This window comes from Macaca nemestrina, chromosome 3 (assembly GCF_043159975.1).
Source record: "Macaca nemestrina isolate mMacNem1 chromosome 3, mMacNem.hap1, whole genome shotgun sequence".
Lineage (NCBI taxonomy): Eukaryota > Metazoa > Chordata > Mammalia > Primates > Cercopithecidae > Macaca > Macaca nemestrina.
In genome coordinates this window covers 149498392-149516210 of record NC_092127.1, presented here as the reverse complement: position 1 = coordinate 149516210, position 17819 = coordinate 149498392, and the positions used below count along the sequence as shown (strand labels likewise).

At 39.2% G+C, this 17819-nt stretch overlaps 1 protein-coding gene across 10 annotated transcripts in view; it reads right to left on the bottom strand.

Annotated features, from left to right (window-relative positions):
- The window catches only part of LOC105487675 (corin, serine peptidase), a 276725-nt gene that overhangs the window by 74976 nt on the left and 183930 nt on the right, over window positions 1–17819 (bottom strand). For all 10 annotated transcript variants that reach the window (XM_071093630.1, XM_071093634.1, XM_071093635.1 and 7 more), the window contains 3 exons: window positions 17220–17327; window positions 8132–8363; window positions 4808–4953 (listed from right to left, as the gene is read on the bottom strand). In XM_071093630.1, the coding sequence (XP_070949731.1) occupies window positions 4808–4953; window positions 8132–8363; window positions 17220–17327 (486 nt within the window). The remainder of the gene's footprint in view (window positions 1–4807; window positions 4954–8131; window positions 8364–17219; window positions 17328–17819) is intronic.

The following is a 17819-nucleotide window of genomic DNA, read 5'->3' as shown; positions in this document are numbered from 1 at the left end:
TAGCTGAAGCAGTCATAAAAGAGAAAGAAATAAAGGGCATCCAAATTGGAAATGAAGAAGTCAAATTATTCTTGATTGCAAATGATATGATCTTATATTTGGAAAAACCTAAAAACTCCACCAAAAAGCTATAGAACTGCTAAACAAATTCAGTAAAGTTGCAAGATACAAAATCAACAGGCAAAAATCAGTAGCATTTCTACATGCCAACAACAAAAAATCTGAAAGAGAAACCAAGAAAGTAATCTCATTTACAAAAGCCGCAAATAAAATAAAATACCTGGAAATTAACTTAACCAAAGAAGTGAAAGGTCTCTGTGATAAAAACCATAAAACACTGATGAAACAAATTAAAGAGGACATAAAAAATGGAAAGATAGTCCATGTTCATGGATTGGAAGAATCCATATTGTTAAACTTTCCATACTATGTGTATTAGGCCATTCTTGCATTGCTATAAAGAAATACTAGATGCCACGTAATTTATAAAGAGGTTTATTTGGCTCATGGTTCTGCAGGCTTTAAAGGAAGCCTAGAGTCTGCTTGGTTTCTAGACAGGCCTCATGAAGCTTACAATCATGGCAGAAGGTGAAGGAGGAGCAGGAACGTCACATGGCAAAAGCAGCAACAAGAGAGAAAGAGAGAGTTGGAGGTAGGCACCATGACTAGATCTCCTGTGAACTCAGAGTGAGAGATGGCTCAAGCCATTCGTGAAGGATCTGCCCCCATGACCTAAACACCTCCCACCAGACCCTACCTCCAACACTAGGGATTACATCTCAACATGAGGTTTGGGTGGGGAAAATATCCAAACTATGTCATTCTGCTCTGCCTCTTCCCAAATCTCATGTCTTCTTCACATTTCAAAATACAATATCCCTTCTCAATAGCTCCGCCAAAGTCTTCACTCATTCCAGCATTGACTCAAAAGTCCCAAGGCCCAAATTCAAAGCCTTATCCTAAATCAAAATAAGTTCCTTCTACCTATGAGCCTGTAAAATCAAAAGAAGGTATTTACTTCAAAGATACAACAGCTGTACAGGCATTGGGTAAACATTCCTATTTCAAAAGGGAGAAATTGGCTAAAAGAAAGGGGCTACAGGCCCCATGCAAGCCCAAAACCCAGCAGGGCAGTCATTAAATCTTAAAGCTCCAAAATAATCTCCTTTGACTACATATCCCGCATCCATGGCACACTGGTACAGGGGTGGGCTCCTAAGGCCTTGGGCAGCTCTGCCCCTGTGACTTTCCAGGGTTCAGTCCCCATGGCTACTTTCACAGGTTGTTGAGTGCCAACAGCTTTTCCAAGCAAAGGGTGTAAGCTGCCAGTGGATCTACCATTCTGGAGTCTGGAGTGCAGAAGCCAACTTCCCACAGCTCCATGAAGCAGTGACCACTGGGGACTCTGTGTGGGGGCACCAGCCCCATGTTTCCCCTCTGCACTGCTCTGACAGATGTCCTTTGTGGGGGCTCCACCCCTGCAGCATGCTTCTGCCTGGGCACCCAGGCTTTCTCATACATCCTCTGAAATCTAGGCAGAAGCTACCAAGCCTCATGCACTTTTGCTCTCTGTGCACCTTCAGGCTTAACCCCATATAGAAACCAACAGGCTTATAGCTTCTATTCTCCAAAATGGCAGCCTGAGCTGTACATGGGCCTCTTTGTGCCATGGCTAAAGGTAGAGTGGCCTGGATGCAGGCAGCAGTGTCCCAAGGCTGCAAAAGGCAGTGGGGACCTGGGCCTGGCCCATAAAACCATTCAGTCCTCCTGGCCTTAAGGCCTGTGATGGGAGGGGCTGCCTGGGAGATCTCTGAAATGCCTTCAAGGCATTTTTCCCATTATCTTAGTTATTAGCTCTTTGCTCCCTTTTGGTTATACAAATTTCTTTAGCAATTCAGCCTGCTTGAATTCCCCTACTGAAAAAGCTTTTTGTTTCTTTACCACATAGGTAGGCTGCAAATATTCCACACTTTTATGCTCTGCTTCCCTTTTAACTATAAGTTTCAACTTTAAGTTATTTCTTTGCTCCTGTATCTGAGCACAGGCTGTTAGAAGCAGCCAGCCTATGTCTTGAACACTTTGTTGCTTAGAAATTTCTTTCATCAGGTACCCTAAATTTTCACTCTCAAGTTCCAACTTCAACATATCCTTAGGGCATGAACAGAATGCAGCCAAGCTTTTTTCTAACACACGACATGGGTGAACCTTTGCTCCCATTCCCAATTAGTTCCACATTTCCATTTGAGATCTCATCAGCCTGGCCTTCACTATCCATATCACTATCAGAAATTTGGTCACAATCACTTAACCAATTTCTAAGAAGTTCCAAACTTTCCCTCATCTTCCTGTCTTCTTCTGAGCTCTCCAAACTCTTCCAACCTCTGCCTATTACCTTGTTCCAAAGCTGCTTCCACATTTTCAGGTATCTTTATAGCAATGCTGAACTTCTAGTACCAATTTTCTGTGTGAGGCCATTCTCGAGTTGCTATAAAGAAATATCTGAGACTGGGTAATTTATAAAGAAAAGAGGTTTAACTGATTCATGGTTCTGCAGCCTTTACAGGAACCATGGTGAAGACATCTGCTCAGCTTCTATGAAGGCCCCAAGAAGCTTACAGTCACGATGAAAAGCAAAAGGGGAGCAGGCACGTCACATGGTAAAGAAGGAGCAAGAGAGAGAGTAGGGGAAGAGGTATTGTCGCACTTTTAAATGACTACATCTCATGTGAATGCAGAGCAAGAGTTCATTTGTCGCTAAGGAGATGACCCAAACCAATCACTAGGGATCTGCCCCCATGATCCAAACACCTCCCATCAGGCCCCACCTCCAACATTGGGGATTACATCTCAACATGCAAGGACAAATATCCAAACTATATCACTATGTAAAGCAATCTATACATTAAATATAATCCCTATTAAAATACCAATGACATTCTTCACAGAAATAGGAAAAAAGTCCTAAACTTCATATGGAACCACAAAAGACTCAGAATAGCCAAAGCTATCCTGAGCAAAAAGAACGAGAGGAATCACATTACCTGACTTCAAATTATACTACAGAGCTATAATAGCCAAAACAGAATGGTACTAGCATAACAACAGACACATAGGCCAAGGGAACAGAAGAGAAAACTGAGAAAAGAACTCATACATCTACAGTGAATTCATTTTCAACAAAGGTTTCAAGAACATATACTAGGGAAAGGACAGTCTCTTCAATGAATGGTGCTGAGAAAACTGGATATTCATATGCAGAAGAATGAGATTAGACCCCAATCTCTTGCCATATACAAAAATCAAATCAAAATGAATAAAGACTTAAACCTACAACTTCAAACTATGAAACTACTAGAAGAAAACATTGGGGAAACTTTCCAGTACACTGGACTGCACAAAATTTCTTATGTGATATTGCATGAACACAGACAACCAAAGCAAAAATGGACAAATGGGATTACATAAAGTTAAAAGCTTCTGCAAAGCAAAGCAAAGTAAAGAGACAACCCACAGAATGGGAGAAAATATTTGCAAAATATCTATACAATAAGGGATTAATAACCAGAATATATAAAATGCTCAAACAACTCTATAGAAAAAAAGACTAGTAATCTGATTTAAAAATGGACAAAAGATCTGAATAAACATATCTCAAAAGAAGACATACAAATGACAAACAGGTATATGAAAAGGTGCTCAACATCACTGACTATCAGATAAATGCAAATCAAAACTACAATGAGATATCATCTCACCCAAATTAAAATCTCTTATATCCAAAAGACAGACAATAACAAATGCTAGCAAGGATGTCAAGAAAAGGGGATCCTCACCCACTATTGGTGAGAATTCAAATTAGTGCAACTATTAGGGAGAACAATTTGGAGGCTTCTCAAAAAACTAAAAGTAGACCTACTATATGACCCAGCAATCCCACTGCTAGGTATATACCTAAAAGAAAGGAAACCAGTATATAGAAGAGATATCTGCACTCCCATGTTTGTTGCAGCACTATTCACAATAGCCAAGATTTGGAAGCAACCCAAATGTCCATGAAAAGATGAATGGATAAAGAAACATATATGCAATTGAGTATGATTCAGCCTTAAAAAAGAATGAGAGCCTGTCGTTTGCAACAACGTGGATGAAAGAAGACGTCATTGTGTTACGTAAAATAAGCCAGGCACAGAAATACAAACTTCTTATGTTCTCACTTATTTGTGGGAGCTGAAAATTAAAACAATTGAAGTCATGGTGATAGAAAGTAGAGCAATGGTTGCCCATGTCTGCGAAGGGTAGTGGTGGGGGAAAGCAGGATTGGTTAATTGGTACAGAAATATAGTTAGATAGAATGAATAAGATCTAGTATTTGACAGCACAACAGAGTGACTAGAGTCAACAATAATTTGTTGTACGTTTAAAAATAACTAAAATTGTTTGTAACACAAAGAAAGGATAAATGTTTGGGGTGATGGATACCCCATTTACCTGATGTGATTATTATGCATTGTGTGTCTGTATCAAAATATTTTAGGTACCCCATACATATATACACCTGCTATGTACCCACAAAAATAAAAGAATAGAAATAGCAAATGACTTCATTTTTAAAATGAATGCAATATCTAACAGACGGGTGCCGAATTCTTCAATGCAATCAAGTTCACAAATTCACTCACCTAAGCAGCCTGATTGGCCACTAAATAGAAAACAAACAAACAAGAAACCATAAATAGAAGAAGTTGAAAAGGTAGCTAACATGTTCACCCATGTTAAATACCCCGCTGTAATTAATTTTAAAATTAACCTTCCACATATTCATCAGGCATCAGGCAGGTTTGATTGTCTGAATTTTCCTCTGGAAATTGACTGCAATCTGTGTCTTCAGGCCACTGTAGGCCCACAATCCCAAGAACAGACTCACAGCGTTCTTTGGAGTGCTCACACAATGCTCTAGATGAACAAGAAAAACAAAACATTAGAAGCAGAATTAGCTCCATCTGAGACAGATGTTATGAATTTATGTCAAGTTTTAAATTCTGTGTGTGTGGCATGTATAGTGGGTGTATGGATATAAAAGATGCACATATATATGATAGGTATTTGGGAAACCAAAACAAGTAATATCTCTGTAAAGAGTATACATTCCAGCACCACACTTTCGCCAGAAGAAACTTTATTGCAGAAATAGCTCTAAAGATGTTTCCAGGACACAGATTCCCTTCTCCACATTGCCTTTCTCATTCTCTCTTCTGTCTTTGAAGCAGACACATTCTCCAACCTTTTGTTCCAAACAGGGAAGTCTCCAACATCACTTTGGATAGTTTGCCACCAAAGTCATTGAATCTATTCATCAACCTCATCCTCAGAGATCTCCCCCTCTGCAGACCAGCCCTGTGAGCCATCTCATGTGCCACCCTAGCTTGCCTAAGGCATTGCCTCCCTTACTTCAGCTTCCATCAATATTGTTGAAAAACTTAGGACTCCTCTCAAACCCACTTATGTTGAGCTCGAGTCAGTTAAAGTGTTTGTTTTTTGTTTTAAAGAAATGATATACTAACTATTGTATCATGCACTTTCAGGGGTGTTATGTCTTTTATCCCCAGAATATTTTTAGGTTAAGGTATCAGTGTGCCTCACAGAAGATTTCTTTACTTCTTTTTTTACTTCTTATGGAAAAAATTATGATTTTTGTCTCAATATAGTACTAAGAAATTAGTTACATAGTTTAAAAAAAAAAAAACCTAACCAAAGTAAGTTCCTAGGCCAATACTCTCTTAATGGACTCAAATGCATGCTTACGTCTCAAAAGTTTCAAATTTTGTACGTTAATTCAACCAAGTTCTCATTTTTAAGGTAAAACGGGAGACAGATGTTCCAGAAAGGCCAGCTCCAGTCTTGCCCAAAACTGGTAGAGAAAGTGTAACAATCAAATGAGGAAGTTTCAAAGAAAATTCTTTCTAGGTTTAAGTCTGGACAAAGCTCAGCATAACTCAACACCAGGAATTTGGGGTAAAGATAAAGCCGTGGTATTCCTATGTTAGGTCAGGAAAGATGGAAAGTTCAATAGTTGATAACTGTCTGTTGAATTAACTAGCTTTGTTGCAGGTTTATAAAAAATGTATGTAACTCAATTGTGGCTGCTATTTTAAATTAGTCATATTTATACAGAAGACTGTATAGTGCCTGACTCTACCACTTCCTATTTTTTTCCGTAAAATAGAAATTACAACAATACACAGCAGCACAACTCCAGGGGGCGCTGTTCTTATCATAGTCCTTATAGTGCCCAGCCGTAGGCAGCACCTCTGATGATACACACCTCACTCAAAAGGTTATTTTGAGTACACTCCTAACAATCCTCAAGTATTTAGCCCATTGTAAGGACTTGATAATGTCAGATTTTTCAATCTCATAGCTAAAATATTCAATGTTAAAATTAATAAACAGACCTAGCAAAAGCAGGCAAAAGCAACTACGTATCACTTTATGAGCTTATTAGCATATTATTCAAAAATTTCTTATAAACAAATATCAAAATATAAAATTCACAGTGATAGACACTGAAAATGAAAGATGTATGGGTGAACCTGAAAAAAAGAAATAAAGTTATCTAAAAGAAATTTACCAAAATTTTGATTGAACAACACTTCACGATCATGCTTATCTTAGGCATTTTAATATGGAACTTAAGCCCTGAAATTATAAATTATATCTGGATATAAATTCACATTTCCATTTACAGCAGAAAGTGCTGCTTTAGGGAAATTTTTATCTACATATGAAAAGAAAGTCAAATGCCAGAAATTGTTAAGCACTATTAATAGGAAATTATTCACTATCACTGACCTTGCTTAGCAAAAGTGAAGTAAGATTTAGAAACAGCTTTTTAACATAAAATTGGTAGGTGTTTTATACTTTTAAAAGTACTTAGCAGAAATTTTCAGAATTATTTCTACACCAGCTAATATTTAGTTTTATTCTCTCTATTGGTATAATTTGTTCAGTCCCCCAAGTCATTTTGAAATTTTATTATTTCCTGTCCTGTCTCTATAGATGCCCTTACTTTGTCATCCATTTGGTATTCAGCATAAAATTTATTGTTTTCTCTTCTGTCCACTATATTAATAGTACTGCTTTAAAAAAAAAAAAAAAAAACTCTGTGTGACTTCTGATCCCAACATATGGTTTCTGCAGTTGCTACTCACATTTAGGCCAGCACATTTGTATACCCACCCCTTGAGGGAAAACAGCACTGAAGAGAGTAGTAACTCACTTCTGAGAGTCATCTTGTATATGCAAACCCTCTAACTACAATGCCTACCACATGGCACAGCAAAGGGACAGACTGCCAAGAAGCTATTGTGTTCCTGTGCTATCATCATAGCTATTGTCCATTCAGGGTTCACTACAATGAATCAGAAGCCCTTTACATTCATTTGATCTCAAAACAATACAATCCAACAACCATTACTATCCTTTATTGTACATGTAAAGGAACTGAGGCTGAGAGGGACTCAGGAATCTGTCTAAGGACTACCCAGAAACTAGAGAAGGGTCAAGATTTGAACTCAAATATGGACTCTGGAACAATACTCTTGACACCAGAATATCACTCATATTCAAAGTCCAAGCTGCACTCTTGAAATAGTGAATCTTATTTCATTCAAACAGGCAGAGAAATGTCAGCAATGTCCATCCCTGTCCAATCTGTGAGGGTGGCGCAATGTCTTGTGTCATATCTCTAACAAGTGGGGTCAGAGTGCAGCATTTTAAACACATCAATGTTGCCAGAAAAAGAGGCAGATATATCCCTTTTCTACTAACATAGTTTTTAAAAAAATACTTTTTAATACAACAGAATGAAATACCTCTGAATTTATTTGACTAAAACATATAAACTATCATCAAAGGATGTTCATACCTCTCTTGTTTGGTACTTTGTTAATGAATTCTGACTCAAATATTCATTTTACAACTTATACTTCTTTGTCTCACTTGTTAAATATGAGGTATTTGTTAAATGCAGAGCTCCTTAGGGAAATTTACTTTGTCCAAATTCAACTAAGTCTTCACCCCTTGGTTCTCTCTGAGGCAAAATAAGGGACTGGGGGAGATCCCATCATATTACCTGCAAGGGGGGATACTCTGGCCTGTATTCACATCACACTTTGGTACCAAAATGGTGCAAGCAAAGAACATGAGGTATTTATAACAGTTGGTTTGAACAAGTGCAGGGAAAAGAGAAGACTCCCAGCTGATGGATGCTTCCTTTTGAGTCCTGTGGCCAAGGTAATTTGGATAACTTGTACTGTTGTACGGCAAATTCATGCAGAGTTCCAATGTAATTGGTTCACATTGACCTAACAAAGAAACATACATACAAATATTTTTAAATTTCACATATAAAAACAACTTCTTTAAGTTTTACAAAGTTGAAATCTATTTTATTCTTTCTTTCTTTAGAGTAGCTAAGACTAGAATGCCAGTAGTATACAACATTTTTTATGGGTATTGAAAATAAGTAAGTTGATTAGTGAAGTGCCCCGGCAACTAAGATTCATTTCTGCATATGTAGTTGCTAACACTGTGACAATATCATGCTTTAGAAAGTCCTTCCTTATTTTTTCCCTTGGCTCATCTTATATAAAGATGACTCTCTTTCATCATTCCTTTTATTGACTCCAATTCATCTTCTTCTGATTTACTCATTACTACTAAAATAGGATAGCCCCATCATCTTCACTGTCACTAAACTAATTAATGAATTTGACTAAATAGGCAATTAGATAACTTCTGTCTATATGTTTTATTGTTGATCAATGTGCTTAAATATAAGGCTACAAGATTTCAGGGCAAGAGGAGGCTCAGATCTGTTGGATACTTCTTGCTAATGAGACAATATCCAAATCCCTTAGCTTGAAATCTAAGGCTATTTTATACTTCAACCCTAGCCTGACTTTTCAGCTTCATTGCCTGTGATTATCCAATCAACAGTATCTCTGCTGTAATAAAATCTATTCCCTTGTGACACCAGATATTTTAAGAATCGTATATCTTTGTGCACCCTGTTTGCTCCTCTCTTACCTCCTTTTTTATAACATGCTCATAATTATGTCCCCAAAGGTGGTCATGGTTCTAGCTGCCAGGTGCATACAGCACCTGCTGCCTGGATTAACCCTTTCCCATCTTCCCTACCAAGCTAATTCCTCTGTGATCTGGAAGACTCAGCACAAATACCTCTTCCAGGAAACCTTCCTAGCCAACCACTCTTCCCATTACTACTTCCAGAATGAGTCTCTTCTGAGTGCAATAGCATCGTAGGCACATACCCACCATATGCTCATTGCATTCTGCCATATTCTTTATTTACTTACTTGCCTCCCCCACAGAATCCTGAGATTTTTGTGAAATGAGACTTTATCTCTTGATCTCAAAGTCTACACCTAGCACAGTGCCAGAATGAAGGGATGAAAATATATCACGGACTATCCTAGGCACTGTAAATGTAAGAGTAATGAGAAATATTGTCTCTGCCACTGAGAAACTCCACAATCTCGATAGGAAAAAGGATGCATATGCTGGTAGCTATAGTAGAATGTGAACAGGCTAGGATAGAGTTTGCATGAACTGAACATTTGTGTATCCCCCATTCATATGCTGAAACTCTAACCTGCAATGTGATAGTATTTGGAGGTGGGGCCTTTGGGAGGTGATGAGGTTTTGATGAGATCTAGATGAGGGTGGCATTTATATGGGATTAAAGTCCTTATAAGAAGGAGAAGAGACTAAAGCTCTCACTCTCAGCCATGTGAGGAAACGCAACAGGGCAACTGCCTGCAAACCAGGAAGCAGCCTGTTACCAGAGACCAAGTCTGCCAGCATCCTGATCCTGCACTTCCAGCCTTCAGAACTGTGAGAAATAAATGTTTGTTGTTTAAGCCACCCAATCCATGGCATTTTATTGTAGCAGCCTGAACATACTAAGACAGACATATTGAACAAAATGGTAGAAGTCCAAAGGGAAAAGGTAGAGCAAGAGTGACCTGGGAAGCCCTCTGATATGGTCTGACTGTGTCCCACCCAAATCTCATCTTGAATTATAGCTCCCATAATCCCCACGTGTTGCGGGAGGCACCCAGTGGGAGATCACTGTGTCATGGGGGTGGTCTCCCCCATACTGTTCTCATGGAAGTGAATAAGTCTCACAAAATCTGATGATTTTATAAGCGGTCTCCCCTTTCACTTGGCTCTCATTCTTCTCTTATCTGCCACCATGTGAGACGTGGCTTTCACCTTCCACCATGATTGTGAGGCCTCCCTAGCCACGTGGGACTGTAAGTCCATTAAACCTCTTTCTTTGGTAAATTGCCCAGTCTCGGGTATGTCTTTATCAGCAGTGTGAAAACAGACTAACACTCCCTCCAAGGATAAATGTGGTTTGGGCAGCTTTGGGGGAATATAGCAGAGAGGCTCCCAGCTCTCTCTCTGTTTGCAGTAGATGTGCCACATTCCCTGAGGGGAGAGACAAGCAAGTAAGTGTCCTGGTAAAATTCGCCCAGGCAGACCAAAGACCCCATGCCTTATTGAGAGTGATTATTCAAATTAAATTTAATTATTTGACTAAGAAGTGGTATCCATGCAAATAGATTCGCAATAAGGACTGGGCTGAAATACTAAAACATCTCCACGACTACTTCTTAATTTAAAGAATCTGAGGGTATCACAGATACTATATTTATAAGGAGGCTGACGTTGGCTGGATAAGAAAAAAAGACGGATGAAGTGTAATATGACTCTCAGTTTCCTGAAGAAGACACAACACTGCAAAGTTGGTATAACCTTGAGGATGAGTCAGAGTGGAGAGAAGAGTAGACAGAAGAGGTTTGGGGTTGGTCGGTTCACTTTATCCTTTCCTGTGATTTGTGAAGGAGGGGTTGGACATTATGGACTAAATGTTTGTGTTCCCTCAAAATTCATATGTTGAAATCCTAACCTCCAATATGGTGGTATTAGGAGGTGGAGCCTTTGGGAGGTGATTCAGTTATAAGTACAGCCCCCAAGAATGGGATTAGTGCCCTTATAAAAGGGACGACAGAGATCTCTCTCACCCTCTTTTCATAGTGTGAGAATACAGTGAAAAGTCGGCCATCTGCAGCCAAGAAGAGGGTCCTCACTAGAACCTGACCATGCTGGCAACCTCATCTCAGACTTCCAGCCTCTGAAACTGTGAGAAATAAATGTCTGTTGTTTATAAGCAATAATGATTTGTTATAGCAGTCTGAACTAAGACAAGAAGTAACATTTAAATATTTTGTTACAAGATTTTAAAATGCATGTTTTTCATAATGATAAAAACACTACAAAGATGCAGAAAGAAAAAGTTCAACATCTTTCCACTCCCCTTTCTGTCACCTTCCCTGCAAGCCAACAGAAGGCTTTGAATACTTCCATACCTTTCCCTTGCTCACATTTATGCATACATGCCTTTGTGTTTACTTTTGCCAAAGCAGAAGCATACCATTCCTATCACCCTTCAATTTGCTTTTGTTGCTTATTTGTCATGACCATCTTACAAGTCAGCACATGCATCTCTAACTGTATGCTTTTTTCCTGATATCTTTAATATACTTAAAATTTTATACAGTTGGTACACTTACAGATATTTTTGATGCAGTCCTTTCTTTCCTTGGGTATACCCTCCCTTTCTTTCTTTCTCTACCACCCCATCAAGGTTTAACTTTTTATTGATGTATTTCATTGAAGATTATTAATAGAATACATCACATGAATAATTTTTCTCTTTCTTATATGTGGAGAATGTATCACTTTTGATTTGGGTTAAGATACAACTTTAAGTGTTTAGGAGCCAAGGAAGAGGAAAGGATTAAGTAATGACCATACATTATTCTGGAGATCTTTATTGAATGTGGTAAGGTTTATTGGATCTTGAGTTTTATTCCTTCAAAGGCATTCTTTTGAAGCCACAGAATGCTAAGCAAGATAAACTCTCAATATACCTGTCAACCCCAAATTCTATGATTTATGATATCAATAACCTTTTTTATCTTAAGCATTAGGCTCACGTTTGAGCCTGATTTACAATCGCCACTAGAGGGAGATCACATCACAAACGTGAGGATATTTTAAGGCGGCAGAACTGTGTCTCTGATGTAAGTTTGATGTAGTACCCAGTACAGTGTCCTGAACACAGAGGAGGTCTAATAAAGATCTGTCAAAAAAAAAAAAAAAAAAAAAACAACATCCTGATGGAATCTCAATGGTATTCCACCTCTAAAAGTCTGAAACAAGATTCATTCAATTCGACCTAACGATGGGATTGTTAACTCAATGGTGTTATATCCTTATGATGTGATACTCTGAAGTTACTAGAAATCATGTATTAAATGATGGTCATTTACATGAAAAATATGACTTTTCTACATCTAGCAGCATATATAATCATGTTCAAAAATTCATCTTTGCCTCAAACTCTAAATGCCTCTTTAACATTATTATTTTTAATAGTTTGATATTATTTTAAGGTGAACATCCTTATAACTACCTCCCAGGTCAAGAAACTGAACTCAGGAAGATACTGCAGAAACCTTCCATATATCTCGTCTTATCTCAACCGTCTCATTTTCCCACAAAGTAACTAGTGAGTTTTATCGTTATCACTTCCTTGTTCTTCTTTACGTTTTTTTTTTTGTTGCTGTTGTCGTTGTTTTGTTTTTTTTTTTTCTTTTGAGATGGAGTCTCACTGTATTGTCCAGGCTGGAGTGCAGCGGCACAATCTTGGCTCGCTGTAAGCTCCACCTCCCAGGTTCATGCCATTCTCCCACCTCAGCCTCCCAAGTAGCTGGGACTACAGGTGCCCGCCACCACACCCGGCTATTTTTTTTGTATTTTTAGTAGAGACAGGGTTTCACCATGTTAGCCAGGATGGTCTCGATCTCCTGACCTCGTGATCCACCCACCTTGGCCTCCCAAAGTGCTAAGATTACAGGCGTGAGCCACCGCGCTCGGCCTTCTTTATAATTTTATTACCTAAGTGTGTACCACCCCTGGATATTGTAATTGAGGCTTGCCCATTTTTTGAAACTTGTCCTGTCTTTTAAGTCTCTGATAGTCTTTGGGTTCCTCCTCCATTCCTTTGATTTTTCTTTATAATTTGACTATGGAAGAACCCAGACATTTGACTTGTAAGCTATATAACAGCTTCTGAATCTTGCTTATCGCACACTCCTGGTGAAGTTAAACATGTTCCCCATCCTCTCTATTTCCGAACTGTGGCAGCTGAATCAACAGGAATGGACTGGGCTTCATTCCACTGGCAAGACTAGAGGTGGCTGAGCTGTTCTTTCACCAGAAGCCACATCATTCTGATTTCCCTCTTTTTGTGATGTTAGCAGCTGTAGATGCTCCATGCCCTCACTCATTAATTTAATGTGTTACCAAATGGTAATATTCTATTCAATCTTTTTTTCACTTATTAGAAAATGCACATGGAGATGCTTTCGTAAATACGTCATTCCTCTCCTCTACTATTTGCTCCTAATCTGTAACCATTACGGTGATTGGCTTCTCTACCACATGACTACACCATTTACTCCTACCAGCTGAAGCTTGCAAAGAGAGAGCAGGAAATTGCTAGACCCTTAGGGAATTATTCAAAAAGCAAACCTGTTCATTTCTTCCTTGGTGTTGAGTAAGGGGGGAAAATGCACGAGTAGGCATAGAACTAAAGGTTGATGAACACTGTGGGAGGCTTGAGAGAGGGCCTGGGACATGACAGCCATGCCTGGATTTCACAGCCATGGTCAGCATGGGCTCAGGGAGGCAGGAGAGACATGCCCAGGAGTCACTTTTGCAGGTTCTCCCCATTGTCTGGATTGCATAACGGTGAAATGATGGATTAGTCCCTCCACACCAGAATGAGGGGAATAGCATTCCTTCTCCTACCCTCAAAGGCAAGGATACTCTGTCATTTTGCCTCCCAACATGGGACAGAAATGTTAAAGATGCTGGGTTGTGACTGGACATAGCAACACAGGCTGCTAAAAGCTATTTCTTGAAAAAACTACGTATCATCAGAAATGCGGTTTTTAGGCTTTTTAAAAAAGCTGTAGGCACTTCTGTGAATTTAAAATAAGCTTCTCCACTGAAAAATGCACATGGGAATACACAAACCTTTTCATATTCTATTTCAGAGTTCTCACATACTCCTGCAGCCCAGTCATAAATAGGCACTAGAGCAATACATTCTCAACCTTGGCTATACATTGAAGGCATCTGCAGAATTAAAAAATACTGATGACTGGGTCCGACCCAGTATATCTTTAGGGACCATTAGAAAATCACATAATATTTTATGGGATGTCAATAAACAGAGTCTTCAAGGACAAGAATCCTGGCAACTCCATTGAGTAGCTGTCTCCACCAGACCGAGTATCTACTACATTCTCCAAACTCACGTTTTCCTTTGGCATCGAGCAGACTAAGAAAGTACTGTTCAGTTGTGCCTCAGAAGCTGAGTAATACTAGTCTGTGATAGTGGTAAACATCTTCAAGTAATAAATCATATTTTCAAGTGTATGAAGGATTTTCTGAGATGCCACTTGTTTGTCTTTACAGAGACCTAAGTACGCATATATCATCTTGAAGTTCTTTGAAAGATCAGGAATAACATTTTGACTTTCAACTGCAAGTTAGGCACATATGCCATTTTTAATTACACAGGAGTAATGAGAGCAACTGGCTAGCCTAGTGCCTTTCACTCAGAAGACAGAGTGTGCAAAACATTTGCTGAATATATGTGGAGAGAAGTTGGCAAGAATATACATGGTGAATGAGGAAGCTGTGAGACAGTGAGGCACTAGGGAAAATGAGTGTATTTAATGAGCTTAAAGAGAACAACAGTGTAGAATACATGAGTGGGAAGATGACGATATGTTCTCCCACATTGAAAAGTGGCTTCTAGGAAACTAGAAGCCCGTCTCCTTTCTCCACCACTAGAAAACCTATCACCCATCCCGATACCTGGAACACCATGTACACACTACAAATATTGGTCAGGTCTATGAGTTAAGAGTTATCCAGTTGCCTTTCCTACAACTTATTCTTTTGACAGGAGACAACATAGTTTTGAATATTTAAAATTTGAGATATTTCAAATATAGAGAAAACAGGATAACACACACCCAGTTACTTCTTACCCAAATTTGACACAGGCTAACATTGCCTTTTCTGCATTTTTGAGTCTAATAGTAAGTGTCATTCCATGTCAAACAACCCCCAAAACTTTAATAATAAACACATGTCTTTGAGATGACGCTGTCACTATTCAAATTGAAGGAGAAGTAAAGAAATCGCTCTGAAAAAGTTCCACGGCAGATTGAGAGATGAGCAAAATGAAACAATGGAAACAGTGGCCCAAATAGGTTATGTGTGTGTGTGTGTGTGTGTGTGTGTGTGTGTGTGTGTGTGTGTGTGTATACTGCGTATCTATAGGTATGTTCTATTTAAATCAGTTTCTATTTACATCAGTTTAGAGGAAGTAAAATGGCAGCTTGAGTGTGTCGACTTTGTGGTTTGACTAATATCTACTGTTCTCTTATATGGGAAATGGAGGAGGGGTGGGCATGTGCTTCCAGGCAGAGTTATTAAATGCCACAGTCAGTCCTGTCAGTCTGGGTTTTTAATTAGCTGCCTGCCTACATCCCCTTCCCAGCCTCCTTTTTTCACTCCCTTGAGACTCCGTAACAGTTACAGAGGTACTCACTATAAGCTCTACAGTGACCCAGAAAGGTCACCAGGTAAAATTAGGACCGCAAAACTGTACCAAATGCAAGGACTGAGCCTTTCAGCATCCCAGCTTCCAAAGGCCTTGGACTGAGAGGACATGTGTTAAGAAGTAATGCCCTGGCTGGGCGTGGTGGCTCACTCCTGTAGGGCCAGTAGATCACTTGAGGTCAGGAGTTTGAGACCTGGCTGGCTAACATGTTGAAACCCCATCTCTACCAAAAAATAAATAAATAAATAAATTAGCTGGGTGTGGTGGTGTGGGCCTCTAATCCCAGCTACTCGGGAGGCTGAGGCAGGAGAATTGCTTGAACCTGGGATGCGGAGGTTTCAGTGAGCCAACATCGCACCACGGCATTCCATCCTGGGTGATAGAGCCAGACTCTGTCTCAGGAAAAAAAAAAAAAAAAAAAAAGGAATACCCTCTTGCCAACTGAAAGCTGACTGACCTGCTTCTAAATTTCTAATCCCAATCTGAAAACACAGCCAAAAGTCCATTAGAAAATGTAAAAGAAGTGAGTATAATATGAAAACAGAGCCCAGTAGTCAGAAATCATTACTAGAAATCAGTTGCTGGGGATTTTCTGATTCAATTTCCCAGGAGAGTCCCTAGGGTGCTCTTTCACTTCCGCCCATTCTGTCTTCCCCAAATAACTCCTCCTCCTGAAAGTCATTTTAGAGCCACCTGTTTACACCATTTGGAGCTGTTGCACTGTCACCGAAACAAATTAGCATAATGGTTCCAAAACCATTATAGGTCATCAGAGTTCCTGTAAAAGCGAGAATAAATTTCATTAAAAGAACTGACTGTCTGTAATCTGAGCACTTTGGGAGGCCCAGGCAGATGGATCACTGAGGGTCTTGAGCAACTGTAATCCCAGCTACTCTGAAGGCTGAGGCAGAAGAATCACTTGAACCCAGAAGGCGGAGGTTGCAGTGAGCCAAGATGGCACCACTGCACTCTAGCATGGGTGACAGAGTGGGACTGTGTCTCAAATAAAAAGAACAGACCGCCAAAATTGTATGTGGCTATTTCTATGAACTTCATATTTGCTTCTTTGTTACAGTTTCCATTTTTGAAGCTGTGCTTTAGAAAGGAAGAAAGATAGCATCTGCCTACAGATGGAGCCAAGAAAATAATTCAGAGAAATAATGCTGAGTTGAAAGTAATGGTAATTATATTAAGCAATGCGAATTTACAGTCATTCACAATGACACATTTGTTTCTGATTGAAGTTAATTAAGACCATTTGGTTTCTTTTCTCCTACCACATGCAACCTTTTAAAAAGAAAAAGAAAACAGGTACACTTTTTTGGAGGGATTCCAGACTTCGATATTTGAATGTCAATGCAGAAGAAAACTGCTGAGTGCATCCCCTGACGTGGTGATTGCATTTGTCAGCTGTTGTACTTACTACAGTTATTCAGACTGTTGTTCGGGTCACAGAGAGAGCTACCACCACATGAATCAATGCAGGCAATGTAGAGGCATCTTCGGTCTCCTTCTTGACATGCAGTCTGACCTACAGAGGGAGGAAAAGGCACATTGGCTTTCATCATCTGCAAATTCCTTACCTAAGGATCTAAAGGATCAGGAACGTCTGGTGGAATTGAGGAATAACACAACTTTAATTTCCTTCCAATTTCTCCAAAAGTATTGAACATACGTTGAATAGGTGCTTTCTGGTAACTAAATACAATCCAGGTGTTCCAAAATAGGAATGAAGAAATAAGAGACAAATTACACTACAAACAGGTTGTTGCATTTAATGGGAAAAAAAATAGTGCTTTCGTTTTACATGGGTGCCAACACTTGATTACAAAATAAACTTCAAGAGATTTCAGGGAGGGAGAACGTTATAAAAATCTTGAAATTCTGAATATTAATTGACATTTGTTTAAGACTCATTTGCTCCCAATTCTAGTCTCCCTCTAAGTAAAATGCTTTCTCTAGTAGTAAGTAGGGCATCAACACCAATACAATAAGGATACGTTATCATAATACAAGTGTTATA